A 22,912-nucleotide genomic window follows, 5' to 3' on the forward strand; every position below is an offset into this window, starting at 1 on the left:
TAACAAATCATTTTAAAAGGCATTATTAAAATATATCATCATTTAAAAGTACTAGAAAATAAGAGTTTAAGTAATTATATCAAGAATATCTGCACAATTATCATCTTATTTTAGAGATTTTGCCTGTTTGCATGCTGCCACAGTATAAACAGTCAATCACATTATACACATATCTGCTACAGGTGATGGCGTAAAAACTTTTATAAGGATAACACTTCAGAAATGCTAGTAAGCCAGGCCTTAGTGATGTACCCTTTTAATCCAGCACTCAGGAAGCAGAGGCACGTGGCTCTCTGTTAGTTAGAAGCCAGCCTGGACTACAGAGTGAGTTCCAGGACCAACTCGACAGCTACAGCAAAACCTTGTCTTGAAAAATTTAAAAAAAAAAAGTGCAATTAATTATTTCATGACTTAGAATGAGGTTTTTAGATTTTTCTGAATAATGTAAATTATGTTCCAGTAAAGCTCTGAAAATTTACATTGCCAGCAAAGTAGAAACCTACTTACATTTGCTACATTTTTCATTGGTTTGTAATTTCCTTTTCATTTAGTTTCAGGGAATTTTGGAATTCTCTCTTTTTCCTTCTTTGATCCAGTAATTATTCAATGATGAGTTGTTTGATCTGTGTGTTGATTAGAGGTATCTTTGTTGCCAATTTTAAGTTTTATTTGCATAGAATTATTTCAGACTTTCCAATTTTTAAAATATGTATTCTGCATCCCATGATGTGGTCTAGTATAGAGAATCTGCCATGTACTGTTGGGTAGAATATATTTTTTTTTTTTGGTGTTTGTGCAGAATCTTCTGTAGATACCTGTTAAGTCCATTTGATGTATGATATCACTTAATAAAAAATGGCATTTATTTTTATACAGATCACATGTCCATTTGAGAAAGCAGGAGGGTATTGGAATAACCTCTTAATTGCTTGTGACAATCTATGTATTTAAGTAGGACATATTTTATGAAATTGTGTGTTTAAGAGTTTGCTGCGAATTTATTTAGAATAGTAATGTGTTCTTGATTGGTTGTTCCCTTGATTAGAGTAAAGTGTACTTTACATATTCTGATTCATTTTAGTTGAAAATCTATCTTCATGCCTTATGTTAGCATTATGATAACAGTAACTGTTTACTTCTCAGTCCCATTAGATTTGAGCACTTGTGTCTGTCCTTTTGTTATAAAGCAGTGATATCTCTAAAGCTGTGTGATTTTTTCCATTTATTTGCTTATTTATTTGTTTTTTGTTTGTTTTTCAAGGTAGAGTCTTACTATATAGTTCTGGCTCTCCTAGAACTCACTAGGTAGAGCAGATTGGCCTTGAATTCAGAGGTGCACCTGTCTCTGCCTCCTCAGTGCTGGGATTAAAGGCATGCATCACTAAACCTAGTTTAAAGCTGTGCTTCTTATAAATATCAGATACATAGTTTTTGTTTTGTGTTTGGTTCCGCTGTCTTGTGACTTTTGATTAGAGAACTGAGACTGTTAATATTTAAAGTTACTATTGAAGGGTTGTGTTGTTTGCAGGCACTGTCTTGTTGATTTTTAGTGTTCTTGTTTGTGTTCTCAGTGGTATTTTGTATGCAGTAATTATAGCTTTGCATTTTCTATTCAGGGCCTCTTTGCTATAAGAATTCCTCTGTCTAGTCTAAAATAATGTATTCTGTCTTTTACAAAGTTTGGTTTCTTTATATATCAATGTTTTTTGTTTTCTTTATAACATGGAAAGTTTTTGTTTCTCCTATAACTATAGTAGACTGTTTTCTCTGGGTATATTAGTCTAGATTGGGCCTCCTGGTCTTTTAGAACATGTCCTGTCACTCACAGAAATCTCAGAAAAACAGAAAACTGGAAATGTGTGTGCGTGCACACACATGCACAAAACCTATATGATTCATGAAACAAAAAATAGCCCCAACAAAGCATTATGGGACAAAGAACCTCCCCCAAATGCCATTGAGTTCATTTTGTGTTAGGCATCTACAGCCACGCGTGGGACCTGCCCTTTTAAGAGTGGTTTACATAGTCAGTGAGACTCTATTAGAGAAGAAAACTAAGCTTTTCTTTTGCAGACAATTATGTTTGAAGTAGTTTCTGGGTTAGGGTTGGTGGTTTGTGTTCCCTTCCACTATCAGCACTGAGACTCCCCCTCCCCAATCAGGTCCAGACCCATGCAAGTCCTGCCCATGTTGCCACAGTCTCTATGAATACAAATTTGCATCCATCCTCCTTTATTTAGAAGGCCTTGTTTCCTTGGTGTCCTCCATCCCCTCTGATTACCTCACACTCTTCATCTTTTCTTCTGCACGATTCCCTAAGGCCTGACACATGGGAATTGATGGAGACATCCAGTTTATATCTAGTGTTCCAATGTCTCAGAACTCTGCACATTGTTCAGCTGTGGGTCTCTCGATTTATTCCCATCTACCGCTGCAGGAAGCTTTTGTGATGATTGTTGAGCAAAACACTAATCTCTGAGTATAGCAGAACGTTATGAGGACTCATTTTATTGCTATGTTCCGTTTGAAAAATAGTAGTATTTGGTTTTCTCCTAAATCCCTGACCCATCTAGTATCAGATTCTAGGCCACCTAAACAGTGTAGAGAATGGGTTCTGTCTCATGAACTGGGTTTAAATCCAATTAGATACTCATTGGTCCCGAAGCATGAGAACTCGCTCATCCTGCATGCAGGTCTCTATTTAGATAGAATGGGTTTGTAGCTGGTTTTAGTGTTTAACTTTCTCCTTTGGTAGCATTCAGAGAGTACCTTTCAGTACCATGAACTAGTTCATGTAGGGGTAAAGACTTTAGGTGGGCATCATTGTGACTTATGAGTTCAAAGAGTTGTGTAGATTTCGTCTCAGGCTTATTCTAATAGCTCTACCTTTATATGCTACTTGGTATTTTACCCTTGCAGATTTTAATATTCTTTCTTTGTACCGCACATTTGCCTTTTTGATCTTATTATCATGGGGAACTTCTTTTCTTGTCAGGCCTATTTTTACCTTGATATCTCCTTCTTTAGACTAAGGAATTTTCCTGTGGTTTTGGTAAACATATTTTTTATGCCTTTGACCTGGATTTATTCTCCTTCTTTTATTCCTATTATTCTTTGTTTTTTATCTCAGATTTCCTGCATATTTTGTCTCTTGATGTTTTTACATGTAATGTGACCAATTTTTTTCTATCTTGCCTTCAGTGCCTGAGGGTCTTTATTCTATCTCTTGTATTCTACTGATGAACATTGCCTGTTGGAGTTCCTAAATTTTTCATTTCCAGTTTGTATCAGTTTAGGGGTTTTTTTTTAGTAATTCAATTTCTATTTCATGTCTTGAACAGTTTTCTTCATTTCATTCCACTATTTATTTGTTATTTCATGGATTTTATTATGGATTTATTCATATCTTCCTTATGGTGCATGAACACATTCACAATAGCTCTTTTGAAGTCCTTATCTTCTGTTTCATATATATTGCCTTCTTAGGGTCTACTATAGTGGAGTAACTAGGCTATAGTAGAGACATAGTGGCCTGATTTTAATTGGATTGTGCCAGATGTCTAGGCATCTAGAATTTGGATGATTGTAATTTTAGGTGTTGAAATACAGTCTCGTCTTTGTTGCGTGGGTTTCTAGTTTTTTGGGGGTTTCTGTTGCTGTCTCTGGATCTGAGGTTCTGGGTGTGGGTTGCCTGGTTGGGAATGATTCTGAGTCCCTGTCAGTTGTGGCCACTGAGGTCTCAAGACAGAACTTGTTTCAAAGTGTTTGGAGTGGCCATGCAAGGATGAGTATGGGCTAGGAGAGAGGGAGATTCTGAGAGAGTCCACAGAAGAGGAGAAAACTGGGTCTGCCATGAAGATCTGCGGCATCCATAGGGAGTGGAAGAAGAGAGGGAAGACAGGCTGTTCCAAGTGGTCTGCTGCAAAGACAGGAATGAGACTGGGAGATTGGAATTGGAGGACCAGAAAGAGAGTTAAGACCACCTAACTGATTCCCTGAACACTGTACACAGCAGGTTTCCAAAAGAGAGTGCTTAGAGTATTGGAGGCTAAAACTGAAGGATAAAGCAAGGAAGGAAGACTATAGGAGAGAATTGCTTAATCTCCTGGGTGTGGGTGCAGAGGGGAAGGGGAGGTTGCAGCAGGCAATCTGCTACCATACTGGAGATAAGACTGGGGAATGGAACTGAAGTATAGAAGGAGATTGAAAATTACTTACCTGATAATCTGATCATTGTGGCCAATACGTTTCCAGGGAAAGGGTGTATTATGTGTTAGCTGGTGAGACCAGGATAAAGTTTAATTGATAAGTTATACAGTGTAAGGTCTGATAAAAACTTAATTATAGGATAGAACAATTACACCCTTTTGCTGCCACAGAAGCTGTATGAAGGTGGCCCCTTTTGAAAGAGTCTGTATCAACACTGACAATTTCAGATTTTGTTTTACCACATGCACTCAAGATTATAAAAATGAAACTGAAGAAAGAGGACACTATATTATAAACAGAATATTATTCCTTCAAAGTTTTTTGGCGACAGTAAAAGTGCTGGATAGACCTCATACACTCTGCTGACTCCAAGAAAAGAAGTGCCTTGCTTTTCCCATTTTCAGTGGTACCAGGCTTTCTTTAGCTACGACAGGCCTACTCTGTCTCTATGCTGCTAACTAAAATAATGTCTGCTCATGGCTTTCTATTTGAATTCTTTCCTTTCCTTACAAAGAAACCGGTCACATTGGATTCGGGCTCACCCTTATGATTTCCTCTTTATATACTGGTTTCTGATATTAAGATGTGTTAAAGAAAATTGGAGACAAAATTAACATTTTAAAAGTTTATATGAGTGAACAGTTCACAAATTATAAAACATCAATCTAGAAGGGAGTTACTGCTGCTCTGGAAAACATTGTCAGAAAAAAAAAATTCCCCTGTGGCATTCCAAGCACTAGACTATACTCAGGTGGCAATACTTAGAAAGACCCAGTAAATAGAACTGGATTTAAAAGAAAAATACTCCACTCCTCAGCAAAGATTATAAAATCTTCAAAATACCAAACTCAGACCCATGGGTTTGTGTGGGCACTATAAATGAAAAGGCCCTAAGATGAACTCTCTTGATAGCTCTCTCTGGATCAATCTAAATTTGGAAAGCAGTGACTGTAGGGAAAGTTCTGATGACTTCTGAATTCCTCTGTGTAACTAGACTTCATAACTAGCTGCTCACATCCAAAGACTACATAAATTAGTGAATTATTAGCTGATTACAACAGTAAATAATCATTTCCCTGATGCAATAATTCCTGTCCTAGCTAGTTTTATGTCAACTTAATATAAGTTGCTGAAATAGCATTCAAATAAAAGTATAGAACCCAGGGGGCTGGAGAGATGGCTCAGAGGTTAAGAGCATTGCCTGCTCTTCCAAAGGTCCTGAGTTCAATTCCCAGCAACCACATGGTGGCTCACAGCCATCTGTAATGAGGTCTGGTGCCCTCTTCTGGTCTATAGGCATACACACAGACAGAACATTGTATACATAATAAATCAATAAATATTAAAAAAAGTATAGAACCCAGTGTCTCAAACTATTAATTTTAATTGCTCCACCAATATTATCTGTATACTTTTCTGGTTGCAATACTCGTATCTCATAAAAATTCAACACATGTTTATTAAACACTTCCAACAAGTAACATACTCAGATTAATGCCCTCATGACCAGATACCTACCTACCTTTTTTTCTATTGCCTTGCCCTTGCCCTCACAAACTATTTTAACCCAACTATTAGAATTTTTCTGAGCTTTGTCTTGTCATAAGTCCCCCTTCCCACACATTTCCCTTCTGTCTATCATAGCCCTGTCACATCAACAATGAGACCCAGATAATCTCCATGTGTGAGCTTACATGTCACCTCCACAGCTGTGACCGTCTCTTGTGGACACCCAATCTAAAGTGACCCACTGTGTACACAAATACTTGTACAGAATTTTTAATGAGCATGATATTTCTGTCAATGAGTACCATCCTATAGATAAAATAAGAGTTGCCATATTTAACCTTAGCAGTAAAACTACTGCCAAACATTGCAATTGAACTTTTTGGCTCTTACTGATGAGATTTCTGTCTTCAGATCTGTATTTCCTGTTAGTTCCTGCATCAATTTAGAAAACTGTAAAAAACTATTAAAATTTTTCTAAAGATAAAGTGAACATGTGACTCTCAACAGAAATCATGATCACTGTTTAGCTTTATTTTCCTAAGCAATCATCTGTTTTTAAAGGCAAAATGAATTTTGAAACAATGTTATGAAATATTAATATGTGCAATTAGTATATCGGCAGATGTTTGATTCTGTTAATCTTCATTTCACTTTTTCTCCCTTAATCTGCTGTTATAGTCTTGTAATGAAGCACTGGAAATATTACTCTCAGGCAAGCTGTAGCATTTGTCATCAATAAAGCATTAAATGTGTCCAGTAGGCTCATGACTGTATGGATAATATTCTAGAAAATTCTCTCCTCAGAGAGAATGTTTTTCAATATATATTTACAAGCTGACCAGGTGTGTGTGTGTGTGTGTGTGTGTGTGTGTGTGTGTGTGTGTGTGTGGTTTCTGCTAAGCAAGTTGTCATTTTGTTTTAACTGCAAGGAATGGGACAAGATTATTAAAGTAATCCAATATGTCAGTTATATACACGCAACAAAAATGAGGCTACAGAACATGTTTCATTATCAGTTCCATTTTTCACCTATAAAATGATCTCCAAGTCACCTTTAGGTTATAAAACAGTGACCAGTGTAGACCTCTTGCCTTAAACAAGGACGCCCAGTGAAATAATTAGTTGCTAGCTATATAGATTCAATCATTATAGTGCTGTAATCAAATTCATCAAGCAAACCAGTTATTCTCCCCTACCTTGTACTTAGCAATGATTGTCACAATGAAAGAAAATGAGTAAGTTTTCAATATCCAAGAAGCCCGATGCTGCTTCCTCCAAAAGTTATATGCTCAGATCTTTGTTAATTTATCAGTTGTAGCATTACTATATTCCTTATTTTTAAAAAAGTGAAAATAAACAGTTTGTTACATACAAGAAAACATATAGTTCATTGCTATTATTCCTGTAGAGTCGGGATTTTCTTCTTTTATAAATAAAAGAATACAAATTATTGGTGTGCTGTATACAATTATAATCCATAAGGATTCCTTTTTAACAGCAGGTAATCTATGCAATGTATTGTGTGCTGCATTGTTACAGCAGTATTTTGAAGTAAGGTAATATAAACTGTAAATATAATTGTTCGATGCAAATATGGACACCTGAAACCTTGGGGCCAGCACAATCATTGGTGGGTAACGGCACATACTTCACAAGCTTGTCAACCTGAGTTTGATCCCTGGTATCACATGAAAGTGGAAGAAGGCAACTAAGTCCATAAAATTGCCCAGACCTCACTGTGAGCATCGTGGTAGTCTCTCCCTCCCATAAATAGTAAATTAAGTAAAATTTCAAGAAGAAAGCCTTTTTTATAATGCCTCTTTGATATACTAGCTGTAGAGACAATCCTATTACTTTATTTTCTCTTAAATATTGACACTAATGTGTCCAATGACAATCAAGAATATTAGTTAGATTTGTTGCCTATTAGCAGATTTCTTAGACCCTTGTAAATACACTGGCAAATTTGAAATATACTTCTTTATTTAGAACAAGTTCCATTCATAAACAAATAACACTGAACTATCAAACCTATCTAGAGCTTTGAAAGATGATAATGATAATCATGGCCAAAGTCTGTCTGTTTCTGAACCTGGGAAAGTATATTCCAAACTCTTCATCATTCTTTGCACGTGTAAAGAGGAAAGACAAGACCTGATAAGGTCATTTCTTCTAAAACTGCATTTGAAAGCCAGGAATTCAGAACACAATGAGCAACAGGCCATGTGTATGTCCCAATAATAGCTTCTCATTAGCTTTTCACAAGAAAATTTATCCATAACCTCATCATATTCTCATTAGTAGCTAGAAACCTATCAATACAGAATTTCTATTTCGTCACAGAGGAATATAATTTCTTTATCGAGTCACTAATTCATTCACTTTCAGCTATCCCCTGGAACATCTTTAATTTCTTTCTCTATCAGAATAAAGTTGATATTAACTGTCCAGCTCTGCTCAGTCCTTTCTACCGTACTGTCCATGCTTCTTTGATAGGGATGGCTATGTCTTTAATGTTTCTATCACTAGTCTTGTAAATATATATATATATATATATATTTGTAAGGCCTACAATGGTCATCTCCTCCTCAGCACTGAGTTGCAACTCACACGTCCACTATAGCACGTTTCACAGTTGTGAAAGGCCAGAAAATTGGTATGGCTTCTGCTAGAACAGACAGACTATTTGTCCTTTTTAGTATTATATAGTATCTTCCGGGGCACAGAGCACAATCTTAGGCACCCAGAATAATATATTTGGAAAGTATGTTGAATAGGTGATTACAAAGTGGCAGATGCTTATTTTAAGGGGATTCAAGTTCTTGCTTTTCTGCACTGTACCCTCCCCCTGCTTAGCCAAGTAACTACAGATAGACTTGACTCATCCAAACTCACTGTTCATCCCACAAGCCCCTTCGTCTCTTTAGAGAGCTATTTGATTTTCTGAGTTGTTATCATTTTGTTTTTCTGCTAAGCAAAAGCCACAATGGCAGAACAGTTTTGTGAAAGGTGTTGGGAAAATGACATGATTTCCTGTTTCTGTCCAGCTCTTCTGACCGTTGATCTTACCCCCATCTGACTGAGTTCATTTTCCTCAGGCTCTTCTATTCATTCTTGACTCGGCACAATTATTTTGATTATTATACAGCTACAAATGGTTATGCTCACATACGCCTTCTTACAATAGACAGGCTCTATTGGCACACTCCACAATTCATGTTCGTCCAGTGATTTGAAAGCTAGCATATGAGTGCAGTAAGCATTCTTGTGTTTCAGGTACGGACAAATTAAATAAATCAGTAAACTTAATTCTGTCAAAACAATTTGTATATTTTTCTTGACTTCCTATTTTGTTAAACAGGAAATGTTAATATCTAATGTTTTCCTGTTAAGTCAGAACACAGATGTTTAAAACCATTGGGCTTAAAAGGCTCAAATGGTTTGTTTTAGAGATCCAAACCTCATGATAATTCCGAATGAAAACATTTTTTTTCAGGATTTTCTCTACCTAAGCAGAATATCAGCATTAACAGCAGTTAAGTCATATTGCTAGCAGAGACTCTTCAACTAAAGGGAAGAATGTGGTACTAGCATTCAAGTGATTCCAGCAAAGGCATCAGTTTAACCTAACCATAAAAAAAGCAGACACACCAAAGTTGGGGAGCAATCTAAACATTATACATCCAATATTACTCCAAACAAACAAAGTAATGGCAAACCACAAATATCGGAGCAACTGTCCTATGAGAGACAAGCTGAGTAGGAATCACAATGATTCATTTAGATCCTGGAATACACAGTGAATGGTGAGGGAACCATGAGGAAATTCCAGGCCTGGAGCTGATGTGTATCAGCGTTGGTACCTCACTGCTTACGAGAGGTGCATCTTACTGCTAGAAGTTAACAGTGGAGGAAATTGAGCAGAGCAAATTGAAACACTTCATATCGTGCAACTTCCGTCTTCACTAAAATAACTCCAAAATAAAATGATTATTAAAAATTTGTAGCAGATTAAGTTGAAAAAATTTTAAAGGATCTTTTCAGAAAAAAAATGTGCCTTTTTGTTTATAAATTATTTCTATAATTTGTAACAGTTCTCACATCTGCTACTATAAAATTCATTGCAGTTTTCCTGCCTCTAAGAAAAATGCAATTAATTATCAGTGAAATTCAACTTCAGCTTGTTAAGATGAACGACTTGAGCCTGTCAGCTACCCTCTCCACCAACACGACAAAAGGAACTACAATGAAATGGTCTTATTACCTTACCTGCTTTTCTCTGACTGCTTCAATTAATTGATGACAATTTTGAGCTCTTATTAATCTTTTTGGATTCCTTTGTAAGGAGCAGGAAAGGGTAATATGATATCATTGTATATAACTAATGTGTGTGATTATTGAGATTGATTCATCCAAACAAAACATAAATTACGTAAGCTTTGATGAATGTGTTGTAAACAGAGAATGCTCAAACAGATAAAGATCAACACTTGCTCCTTCTTCTCCTTTATAAAATTCAGTCCTGTGCTTAGAGGTAAGTGTCTTTGCATGATTGTTGTAATAGGACAAAAAACAGGGATGATACCGATACTGGTATGAGAGCCCCAGCAAGTAGAGAAAATAGGCAAAGGGGCACAGACATGCATTTTAGGTAACAAAGAACAACTTTGCTTTGATGGGAAATTTTACCAAATTAAGAGAAATGTACCGTGTTCACCTAGAATATTTTATCATAGAAACAGTTCAGGACTGGAGGTTCCTACCCTGATGCAGGTCCTCTTGCTGAACTCATTTGTTTAGAATCAAAGATAAGATATAAACAAGTTGTTCTTCAGGTTCTAATTGTGTCTTAGATCCTTTGTTTCATTTGATGGTGGCTGACTGCTTAAAATACTGAAAGTGTAAAGTTTAATATGAAGTTGCTTCACAGCTTCAATTCAGGGCATCGTTTTTCATTGTCTAGAAGTTAGTTGAGCTGTATAGACTTTGGGTGAGCAGTTAATTTTGCTGTGTGATGCTTTATTTGTACATTTTTATACCAAATTTTATAAAAAATGTTTTTATAAATCCATAAACACATTTTGTCAGCAAAAGGAGTTTCTATGTGTCTCGAATCTAGGTGTGACTTCACTGCTAGCAAGACTACAAATATGAGGAAATGATTGATCTCCTTGGTTGAGAAGGCGGATTTCTACTGAGCTGCTAATTTATCACATGACAGAGAACACAGTGTTCAATTACTCATTAGTCAGTTCTTTGGAGGCTCACAAATGTGTATAATTCTTTAGAGACAGTGTTCAGTAGGAGTCCTGAGATTCTGCCTTTGGACATGGGAGAAACATTGGTTATTAAAAGGGCTTTTGCTAAGGATTGCTCTCTAACCATTCTTCTCTTTGTCTCAAAATAAAAATGAGATACAAATGAGAAAATGTGGGGTTCAGCTCTAGAGCGATGGAAGAGGGAATAAGATCCATGGTCAGTAAATAGTTGTTTTCCCCGCCATATCATGTGGCTTCTCTGTGCAAAAGCTTGTGTGCTTATAACTGGAGCGTTGTTGTGGTTTGCTTGTCTAGTCTGTCTTCCATCATAAGATTTTTCTGAGGGTGAGCATGAACTTTAGAAACTTAGATTATGTAACTGTCTAGCTGATCTACTAGAATCGCCAACAAAAGTGTACTTTCTCAGTGATGAAATCATGTTGTGGTGGCCAATAACAAAAGGAAGATGCACACGTTATATCAGAGAAGGAAGAAGTCTCGAAAGTTTCATCAGCATTTCAAGATGATGAGAAATGTATTTTTATTTTTAATTACACTATAAAATCATTACTGAACTCATTACTGAATTGAGATTTGTGCATAGCTCCAGAAATCAGCATTGTGCAAACAACTCAGTGGAATTGTACAGTTTTTATCAACTTGGTTAATGGTATTGCCAGAGCAGATTAGAGATGATGGTCTGTGGAAACAGATAAATGGATGAGAGATAAGAAGATATTTTATACACAAATGGTACTTCTATATATAATGTAAGCACTTCCTATATAAGAAACTTGCAGTCAGGATACAGGAAGGAAATGTTATAGTTTGTGCTACTGGCTAAATATTATTTTATATAACCAAGACATCACATCAAGGACTCCTTCGGTATGTTTCTAAATGAAGAAGAGTGTGTTAGAAAGATTATTTTAGGAACAGAATTTTATTTTAAATCTCACACGGGCTATCTTTTCTCGAGAGTTAGTGAATCTTTATATAAACAATCTCATCTAATTTATTTGTTTGGTAGACTTAAATTTGTTTTTGTTTCCTCACTTATATTTCTTGAGGGATCACATATGTTTGGATGAAATTCTGTGATATCTTTTATAATTTCTTTGAAAATATATCTTACATAATATCAGGAAAAGGTCATTTGCTTTTATTAGCGAGTTTGGTGGTTTAAATACAAATGCCCCCCATAGGCTCATATATTTGAATACCTAGTCATTAAGGAGTTCCACTATTAGGAGGTATGTCTTTGTTGAGGAAGTATGTCACCAGGGATTTCATAATGCCGGGCCAGGTCTCTCTCTCTCTCTCTCTCTCTCTCTCTCTCTCTCTCTCTCTCTCTCTCTCCTGCCTGTCAATCCAGATGTAGAATTCTATGTTCCTTCTTCAGTACCACACCCATCTGTGTGTGCACTGCTTTACTTCTCTCCACAATGATAATGAACTAAACCCCTGAATTGTAAACCAACCCCAATGAAAGGTTTTCCTTTATAAGAGTTGCAGTGGTCTTGGTGTCTCTTCAGAGCAATAGAACACCAAGACAGCGAGTAACCTCAGACCTACCACATCAGTGGTCATAGCAGAAAGGGGAGGGTCTCATAAGAGGCTGAGGTTAACTGCATGTCCTAATTCATTAGAATTAAGTAAGATTGGAAGACACTTGCCACTGAAGTAGGTTCAATATTTAGGGGTTCTCAAAAAAAACTGGTAGGGAGGATGAACAAAGCACTGATTGAACAGACATATTCTAAGCAGAAAAAGTTCAGAAAAAACATGTAACATGCAATAAACACTTAAAGGAAGAAAAGACAAACGATTTATGGTAGCAAAGACTGCAATAAGGTATAAATTGGTAGAAGGTTATAAAATTCAGGGGCTGCTGAGTTTGATCAGTGAGTACAGATGCTTGCCAGAAAGCCTGATTTAATCCTTCAGTTTAGTCCTCTAATAACTACATGGTAGAAAGAGAGAACCAACTCCTGGGAGCTGCCCTCTGACCTCCAAATACAAACACACACACACACACACACACACACGCACACACAAAGACACACACAATAAATGTTATTAAAGTTTAAATGGCTTCATATGATAGATATTTAATATAGTTCAAATGAAATTTTTTTCATTGGGTTGACAATATTTCCCCACGAGGTGAAACCATCTAACAAGAACTTCTAAACCAGGCATGAGAAACTATCTTCTGAAATGTTAGGATCATCGAAAAAAAAAAATCCCAAAACATTATAGACTATTGCTAGAGCCCTTGGTTGCTCCTCCAAAGGCAGAAGATATGTCCTGAGGCCGAAAACACCATGCACTTCAGACAGCTGGATCTAAGCCAAATGCCTCCTCCCTGAGGACCAACTCTCATAGTACCAGAAGGTGCCATGCAAAATTCCAAAAGAGGGAGGCAACCAACAGTCTCGCCCATGGGACATAACAAATGTCAGCATAGCATGATAACTCAGGCTGCAGTAGGGACACACAAATCTTGGTAATAACCAACAGCTCGTGAAATGGCCACAAGACCCACTTGTAGGAGGGAAACCTAGCCAACTACCCAGGGCTAGTGACGTCATCTTCCTGGAGAAAAACCTACAACCTCCACTTTAGCAAAGCAGCATAATCCCTAACTACATTCTAAACATGTGTCCTTACAACCACAAATAAGTGTAGTCCTTACCTCTCATCAAGAAATGTTCTCTTTGCACCAGAAAGAGACCACTACAGAAAACCACAGCCAATCAAGTACAGAATTGTGGTTAAGGCTCAGAAATAGTTGTAGCAACAGAAATAATGTAGAAGTCAGTGGATCAGTGAGTTTGCTATGATTTTGTGTCTCTTAGTAATGTCAGAATCTATACCCATAAAATCTCTCCAGCAAGACTGCCTAAACTGAACTGAACATGAGATGAACAAAGACCACAAGAGTAGACATAGTAAAGGGGGTGGAGAGAAGCCCAGAAGGCCTCATTCCCACTCAAGGAAGTATAAGGAAGGAAGGAACGATAAGAGTGAGAGAAACACCATATGGTCAGCCATGAAACATACAAACAAGTAATAATATGCAGAATGAGCAGGCTCCGTTTCTGTATTTATGGGTGCGTGTGTATGTGTATGCAAGCATGTGCACATGTGTGTACATGTAACAAAATTAATGAAAAAATGGGCCAGGAATTTGAAAGAGCAAGGAGGGGTATATGAGAGGATTTGGAGTTAAGAAAGGAAAGGGAGAAATGTGTGTGCAGGGGCACGGAGGAAGGCATTAGAATCCCCGGATCTGGAGTTAATGACATCTGTTGGACACCTGACAAGGGTTCTGGCAACTGGGTTTAGATCCTCTGCAATAATAAGTGCCTTTAACCACTGACCTATCTCTCCATCCCTATTATTTTAAAAAGAAGAATGTAAGTAAAAAATGCACCTTGCAAGGGCAATCAGAAGGAATATGACCTATGGGAGAGAGGAAGGCAAACAGGCGTGGGGTAAGATGTTTTGAAGTTGTGCCAAGTCAAGTCTAGATCAGAAGCAAAGGAACAGTTTATGTATAGGGGATGCTCAGCAAACAGCAGCTGTATCAGACATATTTCCCAAGCAAGGCCAAGTTCACAAAGTCGGTACACAGGTGAAAGTAGGCAGCAACAGTCCCAATCCTGCAGGAGGGAAACTGGGCTTCTTATCTGCTCATGTGGTCTTGATCTCCCTGGGGCTCAAGATGTAATATTTAACACAAATTTTTCAGTCCTTCAGAAACTAAATCAGGTCTGTGTCTATTGCCTTTGATTTATATACATTATAACCAGGAATGTTCAAAATAAAAAGCTATGGTTATAATATCATATATATACATATATGTAAGTATACACACACACACACACACACACACACACATATATATATATATCCTAAATATGTCATCTATAATACCACAGGGATAGAAGTAGTGACACCAGGTACAGGGGCACATGCCTGTATTTATAACACTTGAAGGGGCAAAGGCAGGAAGCCTCATGATTCTGAGACCAACACGGATAAAACTGGAAATACCCTCTATCAAAATAAATCAGAACCAAGAGCTAAAGAACTGAACTACAGCTGAGTTTTTTTTCCAGCACATCATTCTTTTTTATTATTGATTTTTATTGAGCTCTACATTTTTCTCTGCTCCCCTCCCTGCCTCTCCCCTCAGTTGAGTGTTAATGTGCTTGCTCACCATGTACAAGACATGTACAAGACAGTGGGCCCTGGCGTCCCTAACAATACTTGCTAAACGACATCTTGAACACACCAACTAAAGAGACAAATATTAGTGGGGAAACAAAGCAGGAAAGCAACATGTATTCAGGGTGGCCACTTTTGGAAGAATGAAAAATAAACAGATCTACAGATCCCTCCAAGTCCCTTTGGTATACTCTGACAATAAGATTTAAGTTTAAAGGAAAAAGCAAGAGGGATGTGTACAACTAAGCAGTCCTGGTCAAGACGTGACCCTGCGCATCACTTTTTTTTTTTCTGAAGCAAGGTAATGTGCTAACTGTCAGAACTGTGTAAAATCTCTTCCTGGAAGACAAGCTCATCCTATGTCTGGCAGCAGGCGTCAGTCATTTCCCTCCCCTAATGTATGACTACTAGAGAAATTCCAATTCATCTGGGACTTTAAAAAAGTTTCTTAGCCAAATGGAGTGGCCCAAGTATCTTTCTCTGCAAGGGATCCACCCCTGCCGTGATGAGTCTAGAAATCATTGATTCAGCACCTGCCTGCATAAACACCTATGATGTTGATGGATGTGAGTTCTCCTAAAAGTAAGAATATGTGTTATACCAAATTACCCTTAAAATAACTATAGTACTTTCAGTGGTAAGAAAGGAATTTTGAAGGAAAAAAAAAGGAAAGGTAAAACTCCACAGTTTTGAAACTTTGGATCCCTACCCCACAGTGATTCTGGTACTAGATATGTTAAGACATATCTGGCTAGGTTCTTCTAACATTTAAACTTCCAAGGTTTTGTGACCATTAAGAAACATCACAAATTCACACTAGATCTGTGATATTTTTAGTCTGTGCTGCCTCTAATCTCTTCTGAGATTTTATTGAAAATAATCTGATGTGAAGTAGGTTGCATGGGGTGGAGAAGCAGTGCTTGCTCCCAGCCTCCCTTTGTTCCTCCTCCTCTTCATCATACTGACGGTTTTCTCTGGAATCACTACAATAGTGGTGCTGTACCACTCAGATAAGAGGCTACCCATAGATCCCCACTCTATAACGTCATACACGTCATAACCTTGCCCCTCAAAATCCACACTGACCTACCTAAATGATATTGGGAATTCATGAGGCTCTCTACTACTTACACAATACAAAGAGAAATCAAATCTAAATAAAAATGTTGTCTCAGTGGCTATGGTTTGAACCAAAATACTTTGGTACCTATGAAACAGACATCGAGGTCTTTCTTCGTAATCCTTCATTGGAGTAGGGCTTTATTATAATACAATATATTAAGCTATATAGTCTCTTAATCAGTGTGTACCCTTTCATATCATTTTTGTTAATGTAGGCAACTAAATATATAATTGCGTTTTTCATCTAAAATTTCCATGGAAAACTGAATACCAATCATTATTTTTGTTACATATTTTGAGATGGAATTTTTAATGAAGCCTATGAAATTATATGTATTAAGTCTTTGAGTAATATAATGTCATAATCTTTCACAATATATTTAAAAGATTTATTAATATTATACACTTACATGGTCTTATAGCTCCTTGATAGAAATTTGAGTATTTATGTACTGATTTGACTAAAGGACTAATATTCACAAATTTAACAGTTTATCACATGAGGGCCAAAAAACCGCTCCTTGAGCCAATCTGCTGATTAAATGCTGAGGATAGGGAGACCACAGCAACATCGAAGCTGGAGGACTTTGTTTTAACCTCAGCATTTTAAAACTTTTCTCACCAGTTTCCAGTGTCTGGATTAAATGCTCTTTGTCCTTCTATTGATGAACATACCTGCGTGTGAACTGATCACTGGAATCCAAATTATCTCATTTCTTTTTTCCTTATCAATCTGTGCTTATAGTCAAAGCCTGCCCCAAAGTACATTTATCTTTCTTCTTTCCCCACAGCTGTTTTGTGACAGTGAAGAAGTGATCCACACTACGGAGGGTGTGGCCTGGGAAGACAGAGATGTTCCAGGAGCAATGGTTGGAAATGTGGTACACACACGGATTACCAGTCCGCTGCGCCTGTTTGTTAAGCAACCTCCGGGTCCAAAGCCTGCATATACAGACAGTATGGAAAACTTTTGGGATTGGCTGGCCAACATCACGGAGATTCAGGAGCCACTGGCAAGAACTAAAAGACGGCCAATAGTGAAAACAGGAAAATTTAAGAAAATGTTTGGCTGGGGTGACTTCCATTCTAACATTAAGACCGTTAAACTTAACCTACTCATCACAGGGAAAATTGTCGACCACGGAAATGGAACGTTCAGTGTTTATTTCCGACACAATTCAACAGGCCTGGGCAATGTTTCAGTGAGCTTGGTACCTCCTTCTAAAATAGTGGAATTTGAGGTATCCCCCCAGTCTACCTTGGAGACCAAGGAATCCAAAGCTTTCAACTGCCGTATTGAGTATGAAAAAACAGATCGGGCAAAGAAGACCGCTCTGTGCAATTTCGACCCTTCCAAGATCTGCTACCAGGAGCAGACACAGAGCCATGTGTCCTGGTTATGTTCCAAACCCTTTAAGGTTATCTGCATTTACATTGCTTTTTACAGCATTGATTATAAACTTGTGCAAAAGGTTTGCCCTGACTACAATTACCACAGTGAGACACCATACTTATCTTCTGGATGACTCTTTTCTCAGTAGTAGAAATGAAATACTCGCGTCAATTTACCTAAAACGCCCAAGAAACCGCCCCAGCTCTCCATGGAAAAATAACCTTTTTATTTCTGACAGTGGACTACCATTCCTTGTCCAGTTTTCAAATTAAAAGAATATATTCAAATATGGAGTGCATTTGTTTCGCTGATAAGTACCATTATCAAAAAAGTCAAACTGATTGTGAAACCGTCATTTTCATGGGAGATGGTAACATTCTGGAAACACTGCTTCTCTGTAAGAAGCATCACTGGTAGCCATGTGTGAAGGAAGGAACCGAATTGTGCATGTGATAAGCATCGCTCTTCAAATGAGCCTGCTGTTGAAATGTTTTGGAAGGTTTCCTTAAAAAGAGTTAGGTTCAGCAGAATAACTGAAAAGGAGGTATTTAAGAGAAGAATTGTGCTTCTGGTGGCAAACCCTTCTCTAAATCTCCTGTCTCTTCATATTTGTGCCAGTTTTAATGGCTATGGCTTCACAAGAGAATGAAACCCATTACCATGTGGACAGTTGAGTAGAATGTGGTCAAAGCACTTTGCCCTTATGATTTCTGTTTGAGTTGTAGTGTAACATACCATTTGGGTATTAGAAAAGCAAATGTGGTTCTAAATCTGCTCAACAAGAATGAAGATGACAATGTTTTCAAACACTCTCATGCCGGGAGGTTGTTTTTAAAAGTTCTATACACATCAAAGTTTAGGACTTCGTTCCCTTCATTTGGTAATCCAATTTTATATACATTTATGGAACAATTCTGAAATCAAAAGGAAGTGTTTCTGGGGAGAACATTCCAGTCATGGGCTCATTATTTGTAGCCCTTTAGATTAGGTTTTCTTTTGTGTGTTTAAGTAATCAGTAAAATGAGAATAAGAAATCTGTGTGGAAATATGAGTTATATTTGGATATTTCTAAATGTTAAGTGCTGATACCTACAATGTTCACATACCTGAGCTTTAGAAATTACTTTACTCTCAGTGTCCTCATCTTCTAGAAGAGTTGGGTAGCCATCTTTATGATGTAACTTGACATTATGTGAGAAGAAGCAAAAGGATGAAGGCTTTTACGGCTCCAGATGTGTGATTACTCTCCCTGTAGTAGATGTTAACTTCTTTATCGCTTCTCATCTGTACAAAATCAATTGAATAAAATACTCAAAGATGGTTCATGGAAGGTAAGTCCTAACCAACAAATATGCTCTTATCACACTGGTCAGAAAGGCAGCAGCTCTGTTCTCTATTTCACATTTCTTTCTGTTCTTTTCCTGGTGATATCTGCAGTGTCTTATTTTGCTTTTTGTACAAGTTGTGCTTGGGTTAGTATGTGGTTGTCCATGCTTGAAGTTTCTCCTTTGAGTTCATTGGGTGCTTTGGTAAATTTGTGGTTGGTGAGTAATACTTTGAGACATCTTTTTGTGTTCATCTAGAAACATGAGTAAAATACTATTTATTGTAAAATATGTGGGTAATATATACTTAGGATTTTCTGTGTACAAATGAAGTATGTGTGCATTTTTATGTAAATAAAATTATTTGCTAGTTCTGCACATGACTCTAGGTGTTTGCTTGTTTTTTAAAGAAGTTTCCTTGTTTTTTTTCCCCTCACAGTTTTATTCTTCTGGTATGTGTGTATGTAATATCAATTAACTATTGAGATTTTCTTGTGTACATGTTAAGTAGGACAGGATGGCTAAGAAGATTATAGAATAAATGGTAACTAGTGTAAAGTAGACAGAAGATAGTCTGACATCAAGTGAAAAATCCTGTAGGTGCAGCTGCTGTTCTTATTGTGTTATTCAAAACATAAAATTAAATTTTGAGATATCTGATGTTCAAATGTTAAGGGGTATAAACATTTTATGCAAAGAAATAAATTGTAAGTCAATTTATGCAGTTCTTCAATTCAAGCAGGATTTGTGATTTTTTTTTCAAGTTTCCCACAGGCATATTTTTAAAGTAGTTAGAACATATGCCACATCTATTTCTAAGTCATAACTTCACTTCAAACTACATAATCATCAACGATGGCACTTGCCATATTACAAGTCAGACCCCATTTAAAGTACATAAGCACACATTCCTATCAAAACCATTGTTGCTTTATAGTACTCAGTTAAGGAAAATGACATTAATATAAGCAAGTTTCTGGAGCAATAATAAACTGTCCAAAAATAATTAAGAAATAAAAGGAACAAAAACTTTTTTAAAATTTGGTGTTACACTAGAGTTCTGCAAGCTAATAACCATAATATTAATGTAAGATGAGTACTTCAAAAGAGAGCACTGTTGCTGCTATGTCTGTCTGTTGATAGTTACCCCGCATTTCCAAGAGAGCGAATGAAGTAGTACAATAACTTCCTTCCTACTGATTTGATTCCTAATAAGACAGTTAAGTCAACCAATAATTACAACAAATTTATAGAAGACATAGCCCAAACCACTAATACAAGCATAAGATGGCATTCAGAATATCCTTCCTCTAAAATTTTTAGGATGATCATTTCCTTATGAATTTAATGCTTTTAAAAACGGAAATTATTAAAAAAAAGTCAAAATGAAACTTTTATCCAACAATACACTTGGATGAGATTTAGAACCAGCAGAACGTTTCATTTAAAGTCTTAGATGCTTACAGTACCTGAAACTGTATTTTGTAGAAATTGTTAAATTGTGTAGAATAGCTATGTTGCCTAACACTCCAGCTTTACTTGACAAAAAATATTACATTGATTGTCTGACCTCCAAAATAGAAGACAGATTAATTTATTTACTTGCAGTAAAATGAAAATTAACCCAAAATTAGTTAATCAAACCATCAGTGAGTAAAATGACCAATTATAAAAGATAAATCATAGGAAAATTATCTCTTATTAAGGATTTTTTTCTTTAAAACTTATAGGAGATGTTCGTGAATCATTTCCTATTCCTCCTCATCTTCTCCATGTTGAGATCTGGAACTCTGAGAATACATCCCATCCTGTTTCATTTCAATCTTCCCTTGCCTTCATTTAGTTCAGCTTCCCCCTAGAGCATATGTAATCTGTTGTCTCAGAGAATGAGCTAAGTCTGAGAGTCTTCTGCAACAGCTGGCTGACTTTCTGGTCTGTAGTACTGTAGCAGTCAGGTTTCTCCAGAGAAACAAAGTCAGTAAGATATGGATAGTGTATGAGATTTATTATGGGAATTGGCTCACGCTGTTGTGGAACCGAGGAAGTCCAAAAAACTGGAGAATTCGAAGAGCAGGTGGTATAATTCAGCCCACAGCCACAGCCTACAGACAAAGGAACTAGAAAATTTTAATGGCCAAAGACAGAAGAAAATGAATGTCCCAGCTAAAAGGGGAAACGGGAAGCAAGTTTCCTTCCTCTGTGGGAAGAATCTTGTGTTCCGCCCAGACAAACGGATTGGATGCTAGTGGTAGTTTATCTTTAGTCTACTCACTTTCATGTTAATTTCTTTCTGAAAGAGCCTTACAGAACATCTATAAATATTTTACCAGTCATTTTACCTATATGTCAAGATAAAGATAAAATTGAACATCACAAATTGATACTTAATTAGCATTTGTGGTTTAATTTTTTTCAATCTCCAATGCAACGTAGTGACTGTTCGGGGCCTACTCTTCCCAAATCATTTTCTGTGTGCACTCAAACTCCAACTTACCACAATGCTCAATGACTATTAGCACGGAAAGACATTGAAACTGAAAAGCTAAACACTAAACAAACAAGTACAGATTTTGGAATTAATACAACATGGATTTATGCATTGAATCTGTCATTTAATAACTATGGGACCATTAACCCACTACTTAACTTGTCTCATCTTCAAGGTGGAGTTATAATTTCTCCCTCATAACATTAACAAAGAAGCAAATAACTATAGATTGTGAACAGCAATAGATAACAATAATTTTAAAATATGATGCATTTTTATTTACTTGCTATCACTACTTATAGACAGCGTAGATATAGGAAGGCAAGTATAAATAAACTTCATTGGTTTTATTCTGTCTCTTGCTCCAAAATTACTTAATAGCAATCAGTGAAAATATCTTTATTGCTGCCTTCAAAACAGTGTATGTAAAAAGAAAGTTGTGTCGATATCTTGGGTGCCTTTGAAATGATATCTACTTATAATATTTTCTCTCTTTCTATATTAGGGATAAATCAAAAACTTGGGCATAGCATTTTGCAAGAAGAAATTCATTTTCAAAAGAGGAGCTAGAAGACTTCGTAGTTTAAAGCCCCATTTTCTTTTTACAAGAAATGAAGGTTGTAGTAATAATTTGACTTAGATTTTTAATGTAATATTTTATAAATGAATGATTGCTAAATGGCAACCTACAGCTAAATTAAATTTGGGTAGAGCAATGACCTTCCATTTTCTTTTTTATGCTACCTCAACGAAATCAACATACTATGTCATTGCATGCTGGCAGTTATCTTATTCAGAGTGCTCTTCTTTGTCTGTTGTGTTCTGCAAATGAGAACCTCGTCCACACTCAATCAGTCTCATTTTTATCTTATAGTGTTTAATTAAAATTGACAGACAGTTCTCTTTGGATCCTGACCCGTAAGGTATGTCACCCTGTTGCTTTCTCTCATTAAGATAAGAAGGCAACTGGAGTTTCCTGCTAAAAGGTAAGCAAACATCTAAGCATTCATGAGTAAGGTAAGTCGTGAAAGTACAAGGGTCTCTCATTCTGAGTCTTGAAGGCCAGCAGCAGCCCTTGCATTTGGATTCATTCAGACATCTCCCTGTGTCATTTTTTTTTTGTAGATCATACACTAGTTTAATCCTAGCAGAAAACTTTTTATTTCTTTTGCAAAGAATGCATCCCTCACTGCTTTTACTTTTGGTCTGATCATGTTATATTGTTATATGCTTTGGTAAGTTGGATCTGAACAATTTTGACAATCCTCTAATCAAAAAAAAAAAAGTTTTCTGTCTGTGGTTTGACAAACTTTTCCAGGGAAGACACGACTCATATGTCTCTTCACCACAGAAAAGACCAAAGTAATAATTA

At 36.7% G+C, this 22,912-nt stretch overlaps 1 protein-coding gene across 1 annotated transcript in view; it reads left to right on the top strand.

Moving 5' to 3' along the window:
• The window catches only part of Nxph2 (neurexophilin 2), a 41,972-nt gene extending 24,112 nt beyond the window's left edge, over positions 1 to 17,860 (top strand). Inside the window, exon 2 of the mRNA XM_050139954.1 lies at positions 17,126 to 17,860. Coding sequence (XP_049995911.1) covers positions 17,126 to 17,860 — 735 coding nt within the window. The remainder of the gene's footprint in view (positions 1 to 17,125) is intronic.
• The last annotated feature ends 5,052 nt before the right edge of the window (positions 17,861 to 22,912 follow it).

The sequence above is a fragment of the Alexandromys fortis genome, unplaced genomic scaffold, assembly GCF_014885135.2.
Source record: "Alexandromys fortis isolate MF-2015 unplaced genomic scaffold, M_Fortis_MF-2015_v1.1 scaffold_33, whole genome shotgun sequence".
Lineage (NCBI taxonomy): Eukaryota > Metazoa > Chordata > Mammalia > Rodentia > Cricetidae > Alexandromys > Alexandromys fortis.